The 23424-nt window shown below is 39.8% G+C and overlaps 1 protein-coding gene across 5 annotated transcripts; it reads left to right on the forward strand.

Moving 5' to 3' along the window:
* Window positions 1-2189: 2189 nt before the first annotated feature.
* trim39.L (tripartite motif containing 39 L homeolog) lies at window positions 2190-19364 on the forward strand. Of its 5 annotated transcripts, NM_001091577.1 has the most exon segments (8): window positions 2282-2372; window positions 9527-9948; window positions 11651-11746; window positions 14338-14565; window positions 14680-14702; window positions 16832-16917; window positions 17063-17544; window positions 17546-19364. In NM_001091577.1, coding segments are annotated over 7 exon segments (1386 nt in total). In that variant the 5' UTR covers window positions 2282-2372; window positions 9527-9528; the 3' UTR covers window positions 17597-19364.
* Window positions 19365-23424: the final 4060 nt, after the last annotated feature.

Here is a 23424-nt window from a genome sequence, read left to right on the forward strand (position 1 = left end):
GCGTCCACTGTCAAAATCAGGCCTTGCCCACTGCTCCTATAGGCACCATTTCTCCCTACTATACCTGCTATCCCACAGCCAAATTATCTTCCCAGAAGTTAAATGTCCCACTGTTACTATAGGCACCATTTCTCCCTACTATACCTGCTATCCCACAGCCAAATTATCTTCCCAGAAGTTAAATGTCCCACTGTTACTATAGGCACAATCTCTCCCTACTATACCTGCTATCCCACAGCCACAGTCCCTTCCCAAATACTATTATCACACTGTTACTATAAGCACCATCTCTCTCTCTCTCTCTCTACTTGATATCCCACAGCTACAGTCCCTTTCCAGAGGCTATTATCCCACTGCTACTATAGCCAGAAAAAAAATACAAAGTTTCTAATACCTAATTGGCTTTTGGCAGAGAGCCTAGAACACTCAGCAGGTGCACTTGTAAAAAATGTTGTAACAATTTTAGATTAGATGGTCACAAATTATTGCGATACGCGTGGCAAGTATTTTTGTCACTCTTTCCAAAATGTTGGGTGATATGGTTGTTATGGCTGTTCTACTGAAAATAAGGATTGTGATAATATTTAGCAGATGCTACTGATAAAAGTAGGCTTCAATGATGTACGCCTTTTCATCCAAAAATAATGATTCATGTTTTACTTATAGTTACAAAGGCAAATTGAGCTCCCTGAGGATGACAAAATGCCTGCCATTGTCCTGATTGTAAATCTTGTGGCTATGACACACAAATCTTGCAGTCGCCTGTGGCAGTGGCTTGGTATTGAGAGAATAAAATTCTGTGTATTTCCCGTGGAACCCCTGACTTGGATGGATTCTGTTCTCAAGCTAACCTTGGTCATTATCACCTTAACCATTTCATTGGTTATTTGGGCCGTTCCTTGTTTTTCTATGCTTAGAAGCACAGAATGTGTTTGTTATATACAGCCTGCCAGGGCTATTATGGAGCTTTTCCTTCTGTCACAGCTGGTGGGTTACTAACTGCTATGTGCAGGGCCGGATTTACATAGTGGGGCGCCCCTCGGCCCACTGCCGTTCGTCGCCCCTGTCCTCTCCCCTTTATTCCTGCAAATTGTCATCATCGGGACTGGAGCAATGGGTATTGATGTACGGGAAATGTGAAAAATGATTGTATGGGAAATGTGGGTGTGGTTGGGCAGCATGCCGCCCCCTAAGATCCTGCTGCCCTAGGCCCGGACCTTGGTGGCCTTTCCACAAATTCGGGCCTGGCTATGTGCTGTTGGATAAAGATGTGAAAATAGGGTTGCCACCTCACCCCTTTAAGGGTTCTTACACATAGGCGTTTTTTTCTGCTCTCCCCTGTGTTGCACTTTCTTCCATTCATCCGCAAGGGAACGCAAGAGTAGACACACTCAATTATTGTGAATGGGGCTGTACTCACACAGACGCATGTATGCGCCAAACGCAGGTGAAATGCAACATGCTGCATACCTCCCAACATTTTGGAAGTAAAAAGAGGGACAAAAAAAATGTTTCCGCACGTAGCGCAGCAATTTTTTGACCACACCCCTTTATGTGGCCACACCCCCTAATTACCATGTTTGTTTTACAAAATTTGGCAGGTTATGAAAGTTTGAAAATATTTCTCCTTATCTAAACTGTGTTTTTGTGTCTCAAAATTGTTACAAAGTATCTTATTTGCACCTGTTAGGTGTTCTGGGCTCTCTGCTAAAAGCCAATTAAGTGAGAAACTTTGTTTCTTTTCCTGGCTGTTCAGTGCAGAGAAAAGAGGGACTTTCCAGTACAAATGAGGGACTGCGGGTTGAGCTGTCAAAAGAGGGACTGTTGGGAGGTATGTGTCCCACCTGCGCTTGCTGCTTACATGCGTCTGTGTGAGTACAGCCCCCTTGACAATAATTGAGTGTGTCTTCTCTTGCGTTCCCTGCAACTGAATGGAAGATGCAACGCAGGGAATCGCAGAAAAAATCGACCTCGTGTAAGAGCCCTAAAACCAAACACATATGGAATCCACAGCCTGCATAGCTAATTAGCAATTCATATTCAGATGTGTGATGCATGGCTGCACATGAATCAGTTCAGTCTGCATCATGCATCTAAATGAATTGCTAATTAGCCATGCAGGCTGTGGATTCCATATGTGTTCGGCGGCAGTTTGGCCTGGCATGGAGCAGAGAAACATGGGGCAGAGCTTGGGCTGGTCTCGTTGTCACAGTTATGACCACTTCCTGTGTGAGAATGAAAACACACGCCCATCCCTCATTACAGTCCAGACACTGAGCAGAGAGGATCTCTCCACAGCTCTCGTATATCCCCCTCCCCATGTGCTGACTTCTGGTTTCCTGTGAGCAAAGACCTGTGTGCAGTGAGTGCAGGTAAGAGCACTCTGCTATCTAGTAAGCAGCATTTACATTCATTTAGTTTGCTCTTTTCTTCTCTGTCCTGCTCTCAGTCTCTGCCTACCCCCCTTCTGTTTTGAGAACTCCATGTGACGCAGCCTCCAGCACAACATGAGGGCAGCTGCGTCAGCTGCCTGAAGTAAAGATGGATTCCTAGTCCACAACTGCATTTTTGTTTTCTTGATTTTAGCAGGAATGCAAGGTAAGCAGTGTGGGGGATGGTGCCTTTTGTTTACCAGGAACCTGCCAGAAAGGGAGCAGTGTGCTGTGCAGGGGGCGCTGGCTGTGATTTACCTCAGCTCTAAGCACATTGGAACACAGGAAAAATAAATTGTATTCATTGTTATCAGGAATATGGCCAATGCCATATGGTGGGTGTATTGACTGTGGTAAATCGCGTTGCCCCACAGATGACACAATGCCTTTGTTTAACAGCACATTGGAATCGCCACATCCCTATCTGCTGCTTCTGTAATTGCACTAAAGTGCAGCTTTTTGTGTAATTACACATTTCAGCTGACACGGTGACAAAAACCCCAATGTCTTTTTATTTCTAAAATGTTGTTGAGAAAAACTCTGGTATCCCCATGTTTGAGAAAGTCATTGTTAAACTTTCACTAATTAACATAGCCTAGCACTATTTCTGCCCACTAGGTGCCAGTTCACTGACATCTATGGGAAACATTTTATTCATAAATCCATCACAGCAACCAGAGTGGCTGCTTCCATAAAGATACATTCAGGGCTTATTCTATGTGGGCAGTTGTGCTCTCCTGTGTGTTCTCTTTGTGGCATTATTGCTAGTTTGGGCTGTGTAAGAGCAGAGAGCAGGATCGGACTGTGGGCCTGGGGCTGTCCCCTGCCACAAAGCCCCCTCTGGGCCCCCTGCTGAGAACCTCATTCAACCCCCCCCCCCCCCGCATGCACACACACCTTTTTCTTGCGGTGACTGGGGCAGGAGAGGGAGGTCAGGGGGAGCAGTGACGGGATTTGGGCAGGGATTGGTTCTGGGCTGGCGGGTCACACTGGGATTTTTCACGGTGCCTCGTCGGCCCAGTCTGACCCTGGCACAGAGCAATGCAGTGTATACAGACAGACTGCAGAGAATAGCACAGACAGGCAGTTTGCAGGCAAAACATCTCTATTCCCATGCTGTTTACAGCTCAGACTATGTGATCCTTTGAGGAATCTATTAGCTCTTGTTCTTCTGTTTATACTGTGTAAATGAGATACTCCCCCTGCCAGCCCAATATAATTAAAACCCTCCCTGGATTCTCCTGCTTATGTGGCAGTAAATTTGGCTTTAGTCATTTCCCTGGCCCATTGCCAGACTCCCAAACTATAGTTGGCCATACATTCAGTGGCATAACTACCGGGGGAGTAGGGGGCACAATTGCACCAGGGGCCGCTCCCCCTCGGGCCTGCTGGAGATCAAGCAGTGGTAAATAAACGCTCATGTATCGCGGATAAAGGGGTTGGAACAGGGGTCTGGAAGCCTGAAAGTTACATTAATCAATCTGCTTGTTTGGCGACCTTGCCAAATTGAGTATCTTTCCCTGATATGCCCGTGATACAGGCCATCGAGGACTGTATCAATGAGTCGATACAGCCCTTGCTCTGACAGGATATATAAACCCATCTGATTAATGTGTGGCCAATTTTCCAGCAGATATTGGTTGGGAAACCCATCAGATTGTCCCTTACACGGGCTGACTTAGTTTGTTGGCAGCTTTTATTGGTCTATGTATGGCCACCTTTACTCTTTCCTATCTTTCACACTGCTGGGAATAAATAAAACACAAGCAGAACCTTCAAATTATAGAAAAGAGTCAATGCTCTGCACTCCAGAAATGAAAGGGCCCACTATGGTCAGGGCCCACTGGGGAAAGTCCCAGTACTCGGCAGCTCTGGGAGTCAAAAAGTCCTTTGAATCTGGAGTGTTAATGTGAGCTTTGTTTCTGGGAGTCAATGGGTAAATTCAAGCGATGGAGTGGAAGTCTATGCTTGTCTGAGATTGGCCAGCAAAAGTGGGCTTGGCCTAAAAAGTATCCTTTTTAATTTCCTATTCTTGCTTTTGCACATTACTTAAAAAGTATGCAGGCTTACAAGTCAACATGGTTAAAATGACCCAACATTGTAAACATTATGCTGCATACCAATGTTATTAATAGGGAGAAAAAATCATCATATATATAGGAGGGCAGGTATTTTTCTCCAAAAAAAAACAAACTAGTTTTAAGGTGGTTTATGACTTTAAAAGTTGGGTATAACATTAAAAATGAGATGGTCATAATAAGCTACATTCCCCTGTGATGACAAGTTTCACATCGTCTCCTCCTGCTGGAACAGCTCGGTGGTAGTTAATAAACTTTTTTTTTCAAAGATCTAAAAAGAACATGAATTTATGAAAACACAAGCCAGGACTAGAACTTTACCTTATTCAAAATAATAATATAAAGTAATGAAATAGGTCACCTTTTTAAATCATTGTACAATGGTGTTATCTGCAGAGTACATTTCATACTGGCTTGATAGGTTACAGTTAATGAATTCATATGTATTTGCATAGCCCATTCTATCATTGCCTGGATTCTGTTGGGCAGAAGAATGGCAATTATTGGGGATTCTTTCTATGCCAGTTTAAAGGCTTGACTAGGGTACATTTCCTGTGGGCATTGTGCTGCCATATTGTTTTGGAGTCCCAGGTGTCCCCTACACTACTGCTACAAATGGCTCAACAGCCATCAAAAGGGCTGGTTCACCTTTAAGTTAACTTTTCGTATGTTACAGAATGGCTAATTCTAAGCAACTTTTCAATTGGCTGTAATTTTTTCTTTTTTATAGTTTTTAAATGATGTGCCTCCTTCTTCTGACACTTTCCAGCTTTCATATGGGGGTCACTGACACTTTCCAGCTTTCAAATAGGGGTCACTGACCCCCATGTAAAAACAAATGCTCTGTAGAGTTACTAATGTATCGTAATTGCTACTTTTCATTACTCCTCTTTATATTCAGGCCTCTCCTATTCATATTCTGTCTAGTCTCTAATTCAAATCAGTGCATGGTTGCTAGGGTAATTTGAACTCTAGCAACCTAAATGCTAAACTTGCAAAGTGAGAACTGCTGAACAGAAAGCTATATAATGCTTTGTCATTGACAAAGCGATGGAGAAAGACACACCTTCCCTTGGCATCAGTTTGTATCTTATTTAATTTAAATGGATTGATATGGATATGCCTGAGAAGTGAGTTGAATATGTGGAATGGCATGCCCAACCCATCCACGTCTTACTCAGGGCAAGCAGTCTACTGCCAGTCAGGTGTTTGTAGGAAAGATATTTTTACTGCCTTCTATTTTAGAAAAAGTCAAGTACTAGTCTTCTTTTCATTGGGCAGTTCAGCTGACGATTTAAACACTCATGTCATGTCAACTGTGCATATTAATTATGCTGTTCCTTTGAGGCTACACCAAAAACTGAAAGTCTATCAAAGTAATTAAAATATAATGTAGTGTTGCCTGCACTGGTAAAACTGTAATTTTTGCTTCATACTAGTATAGTTTATATAAAAAGGCTTCTGTGTAGCCATGCAGGCTATTCTGTGCATGCTAACAGTATATTTTACTGTATGCTAATTACTATAAAATGCTTTTAATTTTTTGGTGTTATTGTTCCTTTAACAGGACACTCTGAGTTTGAACAGTTAAACATTAACTTCAATAACATAACATTCCCGGCAACATCATTGCCTTGCCTTCTACCCCAACCCCAATCGAGTGTAGAATTCATCCCATAATACAAAAAGACAACATATGGGGGAATGTCTCTTTAGTAAGGCCGTCTATCTAGGCTGTGAGCTCTAAATCAATGTAGGGATAAATCTGGGAATATACCTCTCCCTGCTTGGGCCCAAAGTGTGATCTGAACAAAACTAAACCACATTCGCTGGCGGGCGCTTGAGCCCAGGCCGCCTGGGGACTCCAATAAAAGAAATCCTGAGCAGGACATCTTGCTGTGTAGGTTCAGTGAGAGTATCATGTGGTGAAAGAGAAGAGGGAGCACTATCAGATGGAACGGCGGCAGTGGCTCCCAGAATTTCTGGTTTGGGTCTGTGTTTTCAGGTTTTATCAGGTAGAATAAGAATCTTACCTGCCCTGGGAAAGGAGAGCTCAGAGACATGTCTGCTCACATCAAGCTGCAGGCCATGCCCCTGCAAGTACATTTTCACCCCAAATCTCACCCTACATGTTTACTTGGGAAGTGCTCTGGTAAGTGAGCTATGCAGTGAATGGTACATAAAGGACTGATCTGTGTAGCTTTGTTTGTTAGGGCTCGTTCTCACTCCCACTCGGCTGCATTCAAGGTTGGAAATATCTATACAGGTACCAGCTGGCCCCTTGAAGGAAGATAAATGTAGGGACTTTTGCACATCAAAATGTTTCCCTTTTAATGTAAATAGCAAAGATGGATTAAATCTAGCTAAAGCCCACAATGGGCCTTGTAAATCATTATTAATGCACCCACTTTTTTCTTAAAGAAGTAGGGGAGAAATATTGTTCAATATGTGTTGGGCTTCTATACCATCCTAAGGCAACAACAACCCTTTATTAGTAAAGATCTGTGCCTCCAAAGATGCCCAAGTAGATCCCATCTTTTTTTCTGCTGATTCACTCTGTGTTGCTGTCACTTACTGAACTTAGAGACTGATGCACAATATACTGAATATATATTATACAAATGTCACAATATAAGACTGATTAGTAAATATTTCAGATTATTGGTACATGGCATCTCAGAAACCAGCACAATTAGCATCAGAACTTAATAATCAGCCCTGTAGCTTTAGCTTGTATGACAGTCAAACCTAATTTTCTGCTTGATGATTTGCCACGATCGCTAAGCTTTACATCTCAACAGCTGCTCAAAGGCCACTGAGCATGTGCGTGTCACTGACACACACACAAAATACAAGATGGGAAACTTCTGTGCCAACTTTAAAGGCCTGGATCATTACTACTATAAAGATACTGAACGTTTAGGCTAGTTCAATAAGTTCAGAATATGAAATATGGCATTTCAAGCCATTTTCATTTTTAGGGTTTAGTTCTCCTTTAAAATACTGGCATTTAATGCTCTCCAATTTGGAAGCAGTGAATATTAATTACATCAGCTCTCACTGTTTATGAACCCTGTATGTCAACCCAACAAGGCACGGACTGGCCATCTCCTGGGTTTGGGCAAATGCCCAATGGGCCACTCACCTATAAATGTAAATGAGGTGCGTTTTTTTTATATGTTAATGAGCCACTCACTTTAGAAATGTAAACGATCTGTCTTTAACTGCTGCAGCTAAGCCAATGCCTGCATTAATTAGTGCACATTCAATAAAGGGGCGGCACCGGTAACTCTGAGTTAACTTAATTTAGTAATATTTGAGTTGCCTGCTATATACCCAATCCCCACACAATAGGGCAAATTACACTACTTGTTCATGTAAACTGGAACTATCGCCAAAATGAAAATTGAATATAAGCTTCATCATACTGAAATAAGAAACTTACTAAATACAATTGATTAAAACTTCTGCATTGTTTCTGAAATAATCAAGTTTATATTCACTATCCCTCGCTCAGCATCTGTTTCTCTTATCTTATCTTATATTTTATAGGGGGGCTCCCTTTCCTCGCAGATGTATTAGAGCTCACTCAAATAACTGATTCCAGTACAAACAAAATCTAACAATATGTAACTTTTGCACAAATTCTGCATGTAGAGAGACAGTATTTCTGGTGATTTTAATAGTGAGCTCTAATACATCTTCTAGGCAAAAGGAGCCCCTCCCTGTAAGATATATTGAATCATTCATCTGACACCCAACTGCTGCATGAAGACAGAACGAAGAGAAATTGATGCTGAGAGAGGGATAGTGAAGGTAAACTTGGATTATTTCAAAAACAATGCAGAATTTTTAAGTGATTTTATTTAGAAAGTTTATTTTCAGTGTGATGAAGCTTATATTAAATTTTCATTTTGCAATAGTTCAAACTCATATATATTCATAACCTGATTGAGTCTATCCAGTGGTTTGTAGGGGCAGGCAAGACTAGCTATAAACAAAATGCTACTACATGTAATGGACCTGTTATCCAGAATGCTTGAGACCTGGAGATCTTTCTGTAATTTGGATCTTCATACCGTAAGTCTACTATATCATGTAAACCCAATAGGCTGGTTTTGCTTCCAATAAGGATTAATTATATCTTCGTTTGGATCAAGTACAAGCTACTGTTTTAATATTACAGAGAAAAAGGAAATTGTTTTTATTGGTTTAATTTGATAAAATGGAGTCTAAGGGCAGGGGCACACAGGCAGATTTGCGGAGATTTAGTCGCCTGGCGACTAATCGCCTCTTCTTCGTGGCGACTAATTACCTCTTCTTCGTGGCGACAATCTCCCCGAATTGCCTTCCCCCTGCCTTCCGCCGGCTATAATGATAAAACGCCAGCGCAATCGCACTCGCAGCGCTTCGATTTCCGAAGTTGCCTCACAAGGAAACTTCGGGCGACTTTGGAAATCGAAGAGCCGCGAGTGCATTGCTGCAGGCAATTTTTTTTATTTTAGCAGGCGGAAAGCCGTTTGGGGAGATTGTCGCAACGAAGAAGAGGCAATTAGTTGGCAGGCGACAAAATCACCCCGAATCTGCCCGTGTGCCCCTGCCCTAAAGGAGACTACAATAATGGGTTTCTGGATAACAGATCCATAACTGCCCCTGCCCTAAGGGATTCTGGATAACAGATCCATAACTGCCCCTGCCCTAAGGGAGACTACAATAATGGGTTTCTGGATAACAGATCCAGAACTGTATAAAGCTTTTTTTTTTTTTAACATGAGTTAAAGAGATCAAAATGATATCATAGTTGACTGCAATTTATTGAATCAACAACTATTTACTTATTAAGGGTGACGTAGCTTGCAGTTGTGGACCGGCAAAGGAAATATCTTGGTGTGGGTAAGAGCTACAAATCAGCAGAAGAAATCCTCCGTGCACTGTCAATGACATGAAGGACCTGTGTCATACAAGAGATGCGCAACTGAATTTGACTGACATTGTGTATTTGTGTGTTTCTTACAGCAATGGCTGCAGCAAACAGAAATCCAGTTACTGAGCTAAAGGAGGAACTGACTTGCCCTATTTGCCTGGATCACTTTAGTGAACCCGTTTCTATTGAATGTGGGCACAGTTTCTGCCGAACCTGCATTAACCGCTCCTGGAGAGGAATTCACAGCTACTTCGAATGTCCCCAGTGTCGAAACGTATCCAGATGGAAGTTTTTACGGCCTAATCGCCTTGTGGAAAATATGGTGGAGATAACTGAACGTCTTGCTGCCTCTAAAATTTCTCCAGTCAGTAAGAAGCAATGTGAAAAGCACCAGGAACCAATGAAACTCTATTGTCAAGTGGACGGGCGGGAAATTTGCTTGGTGTGCCGAGAGTCAGTGGAGCATCGGACCCATACTGTGATACCAGTGGAGGAATCTACGAGAGAATTTAAGGTGATGAAAATGATACAACTTATTTGTGTGAGTGTGTTCCCATGAGTCCAACAGTTGCTGCCAACATTGTGGTACAATTATTATTCTTTGTGATGGGTCGTTTCTCCTCATTGGGGGTAACTAGCTTCTCTAGAAAAGGAAATACTGGCACACAGAGCGTTTGCAGCAGGTAAACCTTGCTTTAATTCAAAAAAGTGCGGAATGTGCAACGTTTCGGGGTCACGCCCCTTTCTCAAGCATATGCTTGAGAAAGGGGCGTGACCCCGAAACGTTGCACATTCCGCACTTTTTGAATTAAAGCAAGGTTTACCTGCTGCAAACGCTCTGTGTGCCAGTATTTCCTTTTCCTGATATATTTGGCAGGCTGCCGTGTCTTCTCATACTGAGCACCAAGCTACAATCTGCAAGGACTGCTGAGGGTGTGCGATCGCTCTATCTTGTTTCAGTAACTAGCTTCTCTAACCATAGCAGTCAGTGGTTTCAATGACAGACTGGAATGTCAACTGAAGACGGAACATTAATACACACACAATAATAATGCTAACAATCTGCCCTCTGAATGAATACTTCTGCTTGAAAGACTTCACTGACCCCAGCTACATTTCTGGTTAGAGAGAAGCAGTACAAAACGGGAAGTAATAGAAAAATTTAATAATAATGTCTCCATAATACTAAATTCCCATTCAAAAAAAAAAAAGTTCAATGACTTTTATCAAAGAGACCCATGTTGAGGCTTCCTGCCTGCTTCCATCATGGTATTATTTCCCAAGCACCCCCTTCAAATAAACCAGAACACCAAAGCTCCAAACTTTTCTGTCTATGGGGTATATTTATAAGATCGCCACAGTTCCCTAGAGTGAAATTCCGCCACTCTTTATTTATTTATTTCTATGGCATTTTAAAGGAAACCTATACCCCCAAAATGAATATTTATCATATTAAGTGGCATATTAAAGAATCTTATCAAACTGGTATATATATTTAAGAAAATCTTGCCCTTTTACATCTCTTGCCTTGAACCCCCATTTCATGACAGTCTGTGTGCTGCCTCAGAGATCACCTGACCAGAAATACTGCAGCTCTAACTGTAACAGGAAGAAGTGTGGAAGCAAAAGACACAACTCTGTCTGTTAATTGGCTCATGTGACCTAACAAGTATAGTTTGTTTGGTATGTTTGTGTGCACAGTGAATCGTACGATCCCAGGGGAAGGCCCTTATTTTTTTTAAAATGGCAATTTTCTATTTATGATTACCCAATGGCACATACTACTAAAAAAGTATATTATTATGAAAATGGTTTATATAAATGAAGCAGGGTTTTACATATGAGCTGTTTTATGCAATATCTTTTTATAGAGACCTACATTGTTTGAGGGGTATAGTTTTCCTTTAAAAGCCATATTTAACATAGGGTGAACTTTAACCCATTGATAAATACTCTTTTAAAAATCCCATTGAAATGAATGAAGAGTGGCGGAATTTTATTTTAGCGGACTGCAGTGATCTTTAAATTCACTTCTTGATAAATATGTCCCTATGCCTTTACTAGCCGTGTTGCATAGGTTAAAAAATGTATTTCCAGGCACATTCATTGAATATGTTTCAGACAATATTTAATACCAGGAAATAAAGCTTCTGATTATTTTTTGTGCCAGTGCCTTGATATAACACCAACTGATGTAAATATATGATTGTATTTAGGTTCAGCTCAGAGATCGCCTTCAAACATTAAGGAAAGAGGCAGCAACCATCATTCAAACAAAGTCTGAGGACAAGCAAAAAGTTGAGAAACTTCAGGTAGGTATGTGAGCAGCCTGTAAGAAGAGCTGGAAGTTGAATTAACACTTGAATATGTAAAATCTAGAGAATTAAATCATATGGATGAGAATTTACATGAACTTTGAAAACATTCAGTTGCCAGTCTAAGACATCATATAGTGCCTTTAATGGGATTCCATCCATATTAACTGCATTCTGGTTATACAAATGGTTTTATTTGTTTTCATGCATAGGGTTGAACTGAAACTAAATACATTGCTGATTCCAATAAGTTACCTATTCAGGATCTTTTTTTAATAAAAAAGCAATTGCCCACCAGGGCACATCAGAACATGTAGGCTCTCCATTAATCTGGTTTTATTTTGGATGGAAGCATTGAAACCTCGTACCTCTTTGTAATCATATGTAAAAGCTCCATGTTATGTTTATTTTAGTGAACTTGCTTTTACTTGGTTTGATATGCTCATAATTACTCTCCCATTGCTGTTGGTCAAGAGCAGCATATGTGGGGATCCTCTATATTTCAGTTAGGGACCTATATATCTTGTAGAAAAAAGGTTTGGGCCGCTCTAGACTCACCCTTTCCTTAGTGCAGCTCCATTTTAATATACCGGGTGCTCTGCCACCAGCATTCCCACTGTAGTAAAATATGCTCAAGAGGATAGAAAGGCGGCACTCTGGTTAAAAAGAAACGTAAATCATAAATCAACATCACCTGACGCGTTTCAGGAGCAACTCCCTTAATCATAGGCTCATTCCTGTTGCACTTGCACTAACAACAGATTTCTGCGCATTTGCCTTTAGCGCTTTGCCCAATAGTTCGTCGCTCCATATGTGCACCCCCAGCTCTTTCAGATTTGTTTAAAACTCTGTTATTGTGGAATGGGCAGCAGTGTGTATGTCACAGGTGAGGGGCTTTAATAAATGTTATGATTGAATAAATAATGCAGGCTAACACTCAAGCCTTGTGTCTTTGCCACCAAAATATTGGTATAAAATTAATTATTTGCAATACTTTCATTACTACTTTACCTACTTGCTCCCCTGCAAAATTTTCTGTGGACGCCCATGGTAGTGGTAATCCTTTTTTATATTTACTTTCTGTGAGATACATTGTGTTGGCATTTCTTGTAATGTTCAGGATTGTGGGGTTTTTTTTTGTATTTTTTTGCTGTTTGCTGACAATTTTTTGGCAATACTAAAAAAAAAAAAAGTCAAATTGATGTTTAATATCTGAGAATTTTGTTGACTGCAATTTCCATATATCAGGATGGAGATCCGTGGCAATCACTTTCACATCTATCCCCTTGTCTTTAATTCTGTTGAGAAACTGTGAGATGTCTTGACATCTGCATAAATAAACTGTCCTTCAAAAACAATACATCTTGAGAGATTGTGGATTCATAGCCAGCAGCACTTGTGTGTTCATGAATGTATCTACGGATGGTTCGTAGGTTAAATCTAAGGGTTCTCTTTGCATAGTTTCGTCATCAGATAATGGTTGGAACTCTGTTTGAATCATCATTACTTTTTGACTCTTCTGTTTTTGGAACCATTAATGTTGGTGTTTGCACGATTTAATTTGCTGGTTTTATAGGTGTAGAAAATGCAACCAGATATAAATGGGCTTTCTCTATCTACCATTGATCAGCCTCAATAGAATTATCTCCAGTCTGGATAGCAAATTTTTTTTGGATCATCTCATTAGCTGGACCACTTGCAACTTCTTGAGAAAAATATGTGTCTTTAGACGTGCAAAATAATTTGCCAAGACCACAGCGTTGCAGTCCCTTTAAATGGTGGTCTTGTATTTTTAAATATAGGTGTTGGTCTGGGCCGTCTCTCTCTTAAAGGAACAGTTCAGTGTGAAAATAAAAACTGTGTAAATAGGCTGTGCAAAATAAAAAAAAATTCTAATATAGTTAGTTAGCCAAAATGTAATGTGTAAAGGCTGGAGTGACTGGATGTCTAACATAATAGCCAGAACCCAACTTCCTGAGTTAGTCAGCGACTTGAAGGGGAGCCACATGGGACATATCTGTTCAGTGAGTTTGTAATTGATCCTCAGCATTCAGCTCAGATTCAAAAGCAACAGATATGACCCATGTGGCCCCCCCTCAAGTCTCTGCTTGGTTACTGCCTGGTAACCAGAGTAACCAGTCAGTGGAATGCAAGAGAGCTGAAAAGCAGGAAGTAGTGTTCTGGCTATTATGTTAGACATCCAGTCACTCCAGTCTTCATACATTACATTTTTGGCTAGCTAACTATATTAGAAACATTTTTATTTTGCATCCCAAGAAATGCTACCATGCAGGGAGGTACCAGCCATTGAGGGGGGGGGGGTGATATCATTCCAACATGCAGTGCAGCAGTAAAGGGTGACTAAAGTTTATCAGAGCCATGACTAAGGGCACCTGGGAAACCAACATTGTATCTAGCTCCATGTCATATTTCAAAATTAAATATAAAAAAATCTGTTTCAGTGCTTAATTCTGCTGACGCAGCACTATTAACTGATGCATTTTGGGGAAAAAATGTTTTCCCATGACATAAGTACAACAGTGAGGAGTTTTTATATGAGTTTTACTCATGACTTTTAACTTTTGCAGAAGGAAATTGAGAAAAAGCGCAGAATGCTGGCCTCTGAATTTGAAATCCTGCGTGAGATTTTAAATGATCGTGAGAGAGAACTCAAAGATCGTTTTGAAGTGATTGAGAAACTGATCATTCAAAGAACAAATGAAAAGACCAGTAAGCTGAACGAAAAGCTGTCATCTCTCCAGAAACTCATCATGGATATTGAGCAAAATGTCCTCCCTCCTAGTCAGATATATGAGGTAAGACTTTACGATTATTGAGTCACCTGTTTCATTTACTTTCCTATAACAATATGAAAAATTTTTTTTTTTTTTTTTTTTTTTATATATTTGTTCTCTGCTTGACTTCTGAAGGAACCAAAATCTGCAGTGGGCAGGTAAATATTTGTTTTTAATTACACTGTAAGCCATTTTTTTTAATTGTAAGTGGACACAGGTGCAAACAAGTTGTTTTCTGAATATAACTATCATAGTAAGTGTTTTCCTCACATCAAACCCACTAACATTATCCATTTTGTTTTAACAAGACGACCAATCCCTGCTGATCTTTATGGTACCACCATCATACAGTATTTCAGTAGGTACAGTAGGTAAAGTGTTAGATTTACACCACATAAATTGCTCTTAACTTTAGCTCTATCTTAGTTTCATTTGATCAGAAAACCTTTCTCTTACGTCTCAATTGGGTCAACGTCATGTTATTTTGTACTTCTTTTGTGCCGCTCTCCATACAGGTTGTTATGCAGAGCTCTTGGCACAGTTGACCTATAGCAGCAGTAAAGTAGTAGCCTGCTGCAGGGCTGCTTTTATCAGCAGAGACGGGGTGTCTGCTGCGGCAATACCTCAAGAAAATAAAATGGGGCAAAGCTTCTTTCTCCAGAAGGCAGAATATTATGAGGCTGTACCAGTTCCACCCGTCTTTTACACCTTTAGCAGGGTCCGCCTAATGTCATTTTGTTTATAAAAGGTTTATCCTTTAGGAAACCAGAGGTACAACAGAGGAAAACTAAGACCAAAAAGGTCAGCAACTGAACACAAGTACAACCCTGTGTCATCCTGCCTACTAAAAAGAAAAAGATTTAATCAAAAACAACTCGAGGTCCAACAATTTCATCCAATGGCCAGGCTGTGGACTGGATTCAAAAACCTGGCTGTTGCCTGAACTATACAATTTCTGTCCTGAAGCTTCTTCCTGACTTTCAAAAGGAGATTATTGAGCTTTGGTTTTACTAAAAAACGCTAGAATATCATCAGTCGACACTGTAATCACCACCAGGCTCATGAAAAGTTCTGGCTCTGAGGATAGACCACATGGTTGTAACACAATCTGATAGTGATGAGACTGTGTTCTAGTTTGGAATATCCATCACCAATGTCTAAGGATATCAAGAGTTCCATTTTCCATATTGCTAATCAAAGTGTCTCCTCACCGACACCGACCTTTCATGTCTAAAATTGGTCAGAACAACCAGTTTTCTCCAGGACAATTCCACTTGTTTGCTCCAGAACTGAGATTTGAGGTGATGCGCAATCTAGACCTAAAGAACTTGAATGGGGATGTCTGCTATAAAATCCAAATGATATCCTTCCTCTACTGTCTCCCTCATTGTTGCGCTGGAAGACTTAACAGTTTGATGGTCTGGCAGCCCTGAACCTAAATCCTCTGTACCCATCAGGCTGTCCTACTTCGGAAGCTCTCTGGGATACCACCTGGAATCTCCCCAGGTGTCCTGAATAGTCCTTGACCAAAGTATTCCTTTCAAAGTGTCTTAATGGAAACCTTCACCCTCAAAGAAGGAAACTTAAAAAACTGATATTAAGTGGGCAGTTATAAAGGATAAGAAATCCCCCCCTGATGCGACAAAAAAAAAAACCTGATTCAGTTTGCTGAAATAAAATAAGTCTTAGGCAAAAGTTAATGTGTATCTTACAACATTGTCCTGCTAAAATAAGTATGAAGGCCAAAGTAACTGAACTTCACAACCATCATCCAAATAACCAGGAACAATCCTGCGCGGAAGAAAATCCATTATAAAGAGTAAGGGCATAGCTAATTTGGTGATGTCACCGCGCTCCCAGAAAATTTCCACCCTCTGGCAAAAATCCTGTGCCGACTCCTAGTAGATTGAGCATATACGGGTATCTTTAAAAAGGCACATTAAGCTTTTTAGCGTAGTTAGTGGGTTTATGGGTACCATCCCTTTAAAGCCGTCACTGCATGTGTATATAGGAAAGTGTGAAGTAAGTGTGAAGTTTTTCATTAAGCATAAAACAGTCACATTAAAAAACAAATTTTTTCACTGATTTAAAGTAAATATCAGTTCCAGTGTATTCCGTAAAAAAAAACAAAAAAAACCGGGGCAAGAGTCTGAATACGTTTTCGCACTTCCCCTTGCAAGAAAAAATATAAATAACGCTTCCTTTGTATAAGTGATGTAAATATTTCCACACTTCAGTCAGTAACAATGTTTTGAAGCAAATGATCTGACCATTTCTATTTTTCCAGACTTTCTCAGAATCTAAGTGATCCTCAGCAGAAGCCTTCACATGGTGGGACAATGCCTGCAACATTTGCCCTCAAGAGATTTACTGGTAATGCCATTTGCCGTGTATCTCCCAGTGTTCTCCTGTTTTCAGAATTCTTGGAACTATCACCAAGCTGAGGGGTTAATCTATTATTCCTTTGTTGAAAAAAAAAAGTGGAGAATATAACTTCTTTTTTTTTTTGTCTCCTTAGTTCCTGTGACCTTGGACCATAAAACTGCCAATCCTAATCTGATTATTTCTGGAAATCGAAAAATCGTCCGATATGAGGAGTATCCAAAGAATCTGGTCAATTATCCTGAAAGATTTGACATGAAACCTTGTGTCTTAGGAAGCACAGGATACCGATCAGGGAAACGTTACTGGGAAGTAGAAGTGGGTGGTGGGATATATTGGAGTGTTGGGGTCGCCGCACACTCTGTTTGCAGAAAAGGACCCTTTAAGATTGAGCCTAGTGGTGGTATTTGGGCCATTGGCTTACTTGGGATGTACACTGACAGATATTATGCTTTCACCAGTCCCGACATACTCTTGCACCCCAGGGACCGCCCTGTCGTCGTTGGTGTATTTCTGAACTGCGATGAGCAGCGCGTTTCCTTTTTCAATGCCGACAGCTTTGAGCATCTTCACACATTCAACGACGTGCATTCCGCTGATAAAATCTTCCCCTTTTTTTGTGTTGGAGCAATGGGAACAGAACTGCGACTTGATATCTGAGTTTTTTTGAGTAGAATCATGCAGATTTAGTCAGATATGAATCATAGATTCTTCTTTTTTCATAATATAAATTTCCACCGAATTTTGGTATTTCTTAATTTTCTTACATATCCTGCAATATCACGCCACATATATAATTGCTGCATAGGCTTGAGTCTGGTAATTGGCCATTGTTAGAAAATGGAGCTATTGCCATTTTTAATAATGTCACATGTTCGGGCTGGGCCTGCTTCCTGTATGTAGGAGGGCAGATTGGGAAGTTGTAGATCTACAACAGGAAATTATTTAAAAAATTTCAAATCAGAGGTGCAATGTGCTCTGTGCCAGTTGTGGCTCCAGAACCCACCAAAAACCTTCAGACCACAATGTTTTTCATATTCTCATGTACTGTATCCTTACTACCATGTCTTTGTTCTAATATATAAATAAAGGATAAAGTGCAGTAACGGAACTAGGTGGGGGTGGGCCATGCAGCCAGGCCCCCTCCCTCGTCGGTGCGCATTTTCTTTGTGGCTGCAAACTACTCCAGCCGGCTGCAGCGCAATCGATCTGCCGGGGGGGTGCGGGCCCTGTTGCACCCCGTGCCAGTAGTTATGCCGCTGATACAGTGGTATAAACATACAAGGCAAATAGTTGGGTGATCAGGGACCCTGCAGGAGTTTTCCTGGTATTCTAGTGGGTTATTCCAAGCAGGGTTGCCAGGTTGGCTGGTTTCTAGCCAAATTGGGCTACTAATTTAAAGTCCGGGCAGGTTTTGAAAGTATAAACTAGCCAAGGTATGGATTTGGGCTACTTTTTGGCTGGTTTATACTTTGGAAACAGCCAAAGCTTTTTCTAGCCCTAATGTGCCAAACCTGAGTGTTCCAATTCTTGCATTTTCCAGTGATTTTGCTCAATTTCAGACAATTTTGGGACAAAAATCTGCTGGCCACCAAAATGGCTAGAGGTTGAATTTTTTACCAATATTTATTGACATTTTATATGTATTTGGGCCTCATGGGGCCCTATACCTCCTGGGCCCCCCTCTGTAGTTATGCCCCTGGTGAAGGTGGCGAGTATTTCCCATTTTGCTTCACGAAAAAATGTGCAAATCAGTAAATATTGAAAAAGGCGTATTTTCACATATATTCATTTATTTTTTAGACTTTTTTTTAACTGCAAATGTGTTATTTTGGGCTACTTTTGAAGTGCCTCTCAGCTAGTTTTGGGCTGGTTTTGAAAATTACACCTGGCAACCCTGATTCCAACCCTGTGTCCTTTCTAGTGCAAGTGCTAAAGGTTCTTCTTCCCATGGGCATGTCAGTCCTTGTACCTATCCCACTGCAAATCAGCCCTATTGTGTCACACGGTTTAGCACTTTTAATAATTTTAATTGTTTCTCTTTCATTTAACAGACATAGATTAAGGATACATGTTTATCGGTGTTTACATCACCCTGTACAAATATAATTTTCTTAAAAAAAAAATGGTAAGAATAGAAATCAATTTTTTCGGAAGGCTGGAGATTTTTAAGTATTTCAAAAAGCAAGAAGAATATTTACTGCCATTTTAATTAGCTTTACTAAAACATGGATATTATTGTTTGCTTTATGTCAGGTGGGGAAAAGGATATACAGATGAACTGTTGGGCTATGACCATATTTGGAAAAAGTACATTTAATTAAAATGCTTTTGCAGTTTTTATTTAAAAAAGACACCAATTCTGCAGTATAAGTCTCTGTTATTCCTTTCTTGCTGGAGATTAGAAATGGATATAATAAAATGTATTCATTTCAACTGATGCACCATTTATTTATGTGACGTAACTGTGATAATATATTCATTCTGGTAACTTTTAGTAGCGTGTTTGCTGATTTGGACTGGAGACGTCTTCAAACTCTTGCCTAAACCAAGCTTAGTCTGGCAAGATCTATTACACGCAAAACCTCGTAGGTACAAACTCATAGGGGGTTATTTATCAAAGTCTGAATTTATCTCAATATTTTCTGCTACAAACTCCAATCAAATCTGCTCGGATTTTTTACTTTTATTTATTATTACATTTTCCCGAAAATATGCTTTGCGGTATTTTTCATCTGAATTTCACGATTTTTTTCTGAATTTTTATCCCAAAATTTCGGGGTATTGCACAAAACCCAGCACACATCAAAAAATTGGGTGAGATCCAGGGATCAATTTGGAGATGTTTGCAGCCTGCCTGACATTCGTTTTTTTTTTTTGTTATTTTTTTTGAGACAAAACTCGAATCTAGTCTGATTGAATTAGAATCAAATTCGATTCGAGTTTTCGGGTCGTTTAAATTCGTCCGAGTTTTAATAATTTGATTTTATTAATAAATTTTGACTAGTCGATTTTCGAATTTATGGGAGTTTAAAAAAAACTCGCATGAATTCAAAATTCGACCCTTGATAAATGTGTCTCCCTGGGTCCCACCGCTTCTTGCTTAATTTTTTTTTTTTTACTAATTACAAATTTAAAAAATACTCTTGGGTAACTGCTCTCAAATTTATCATCTATCCTGGTAAATGCACCCCAATATCTTCTGCTACGTTGTAAAGGTGCATGTAGGCAGGACTGCAGGGAATAGGACAAATACTATTTCCAGTAGCAATTATATTATTAAATGATCAGAATATTGAATATTTAGAATTCAATTTGCTTTTGTTATGTAAAATGTCCTATTTGATTTTCCATCCTCTTTAAGATGAAAGTTTATTATGATGCAGACAGTGATATTCTAAGAGCAAATGCTTATTGTCCATTCTGGGTCTGCTCCATTCTGTGTGCACATTATTGTGTTTGCACTGCAGCATTCGTTACAGTTCACCATGAAATCACGAGGGCAAAGGCGTTACTAGTTTTACACACACGTATAATTTGTAAAAAGACATCTTGACAATATAACAATGGCTTCCATTTCCCCCCACTTATCAAAACATACAGTTACGGAACTCTTTCAATTGGCAAATCTGCCTCAAATTCACTTGCAGTGTACAAAAAAGGTTCAAGTTTTCTTTTCTTTATTAATATGTAAACAAGTGTTACATTTTAAAGGAACAGTAAAGCTCAAACTGACGTTTCTCCTATATGAAAGAGAATGAACAGAGATCTTTAACCTCTGACTTCCTGGCCGCCACTGAACAATCACCCGCAACAAACGACAGGAAGTGATGTTACAGGAAAACGGAACAGACAGAGGTTAAATTTGTTTGAGTTTAATGCTAGGGATGCGCCAAATCCACTGTTTTGGATTCGTGAAAGATTCGGCCGAATCCTAATTTGCATATGCAAATTAGGGGTGGGAAGGGGAAAACATTTTTACTTCCTTGTTTTATGACAAAAAGTCACACAATTTCCCTCCCCGCCCCTAATTTGCATATGCAAATTCGGTTAGGCCGGGCAGAAGGATTTGCCCGAATCCCGCTGAAAAAGGCAGAATCCCAAGCCGAATCCTGGATTCGGAGCATCCCTAATGCATACACTCAAGGGCAGATTTATCAATGGTCGACATCTTCTTTCTTGCGTCTGATCACACGGGTTTTGTTACCAATATAAACTCACTAGTGAGACGCCAGATCTGGAATTTTCACTGGTGAGGTCAAGTAACAAAAACTGCCAATTTTTGATATAGCTGCCCTTTAGTCTATACGGCACTTTGCTGGAACATTACGTATCCTATTGCACATCGTATCACATGATATACAGTAAATGTGCTTTTCATATAAGCGCAAGGTCATTTTCAGCATTAGATCTTCCTTTATGTTAGAATGCCTTATGGACTTTCCAGTTGCAGTGTATTTTATGTAATGAATCCATCATCAGAATTTCAGCCTATCAGAGAATTCCAGTAAACACAGAAGCCAGAGCATTACAATTATATCTGATTGTGGCGCCTGCCATTGAAATAGTGAACAATGGGGAAAAGTCTGTAAAACAAAGGATTGAATTGAACCACAGGAGTATAAAACCAACTATGACTTTTTTTTTTTTTTTTACCAATTAAATATAATTCAGTAAAAAGGCAATTTTAAATATTGATATTAAAAAAATCACCTTAGAACCATTTTCTGTTATTTTTGCCCTTGATTTTTCCATTAAGTAATTCATTAAAAAGAGAATTAAAAAAAAAAAAGAGTAACATACTAAAATTTACTAAGATGAACCTCCCCTTTAAACTGTTTTTGTGGCTTTCTAGATAAGGGATCTTTCTGTCATTTGGATCACCAAACCTTTAATCTACTAAAAAAAATAATTTAAACATTAAATAAACCCAATGGAATGTTTTTACTTCCAATAAGGACTAATTATATCGTAGTTTGGATCAAGTACAAGGAACTGTTTTATAACTGTTGTATTATTATTTTTATTATTTCCTTTAAAGGGAGTCTGAGATGGCCATCATGTAATTTAGAGTTTCTGGATAACGGGTTTTCGGATAACAGATCCCATAACCATTGCTTAGTGTGATATCATATGTTCTGTGACCTGTCTAAACTCTCTCAGCCTTTGGTCTAGTGCTTTTTATATGGTCATGGAACTTCTCTGTGACTTAAATTATCCTGGGGGGGGGCATTATTCACTATATAAATGCTCCCAGTATTGGCTGTGGCTCTAAGGACAATCATTGCACTGCAGTAACTGGCAGCTTCTCTGTGAGGCAACACATCCAGTAAATAAAAACTGGCCCACAGAAGAGCTTCCTTAGGTTTGGCAACAAAATACGGACCTATTGGATCATGTCTGGTAAAGACTGCAGAGTCCTGGGTTAAAGGAAAACTATACCCCCAAACAATGTAGGTCTCTATAAAAAGATATTGCATAAAACAGCTCATATGTAAAACCCTGCTTCATGTAAATAAACCATTTTCATAATAATATACTTTTTTAGTAGTGTGTACCATTGGGTAATCATAAATAGAAAATTGCCATTTTAAAAAATAAGGGCCAGCCCCTGGGATCGTACGATTCATAGTGCACACAAACAAACCACATGTAAGGTCACATAAGCCAATTAACAGACAGAGTTGTGTCTTTTGCTTCCACACTTCTTCCTGTTACAGTTAGAGTTGTAGTATTTCTGGTCAGGTGATCTCTGAGGCAGCACACAGACCATCACTAAATGGTGGTTCAAGACAAGAGATGTAAAAGGGCAGTTTTTACTTACATATATAGACCAGTTTGGTAAGATTCTTTCATATGCCATTTAATATGATATAAACTATCTGTTGCTTAAGTATTCATTTTGGGGTTATAGTTTTCCTTTTAGAGAACGGGTGGCATTGGGTTAATACACAAGATTGCAGCTTTTCCTGGGATTTGATTAACATATCATGGCAGACAAGTTAGTTCTTACTGCTTGGGCTCTGCTTCTTCGCTGCTGCTGTTGTTCTGGTTGAAGTACTTGATTCTGAAAGCATAGTTTCAGGAGCAGCCAGATATTGGCTGAGAAATGCGAAATTTCGTATTTTTTTGCCAAAATCCGCCACATCTGTCTGCACCCGAGTGGAGACTATGCTAAAAGTAGGGATGCACTAAATCCACTCTTTGGGATTTGGTCGAATCCTTCGTGAAAGATTCTGCCGAATACCGAACCCTAATTTGCATATGCAAACTAGGGGCAGGAAAAGAAAACATGGAAAAACATGTTTTTTGTGATAAAAAGTCACGAGATTTCCCTCCCCAACACTATTTTTAATTCTTGAGTTAAAATGATTTCAATTCTGTAGCTCCAAGCGGCGGTATTTAGAATTCTGATTGCTGGTGAATGATTACCCTAGCAACCAGACAGCAGTTAGAGGCCATGTAGAGGATGGACAGAAGAATGAGTGAAGAGAAGCT

This window comes from Xenopus laevis, chromosome 2L (assembly GCF_017654675.1).
Source record: "Xenopus laevis strain J_2021 chromosome 2L, Xenopus_laevis_v10.1, whole genome shotgun sequence".
Classification (NCBI taxonomy): domain Eukaryota; kingdom Metazoa; phylum Chordata; class Amphibia; order Anura; family Pipidae; genus Xenopus; species Xenopus laevis.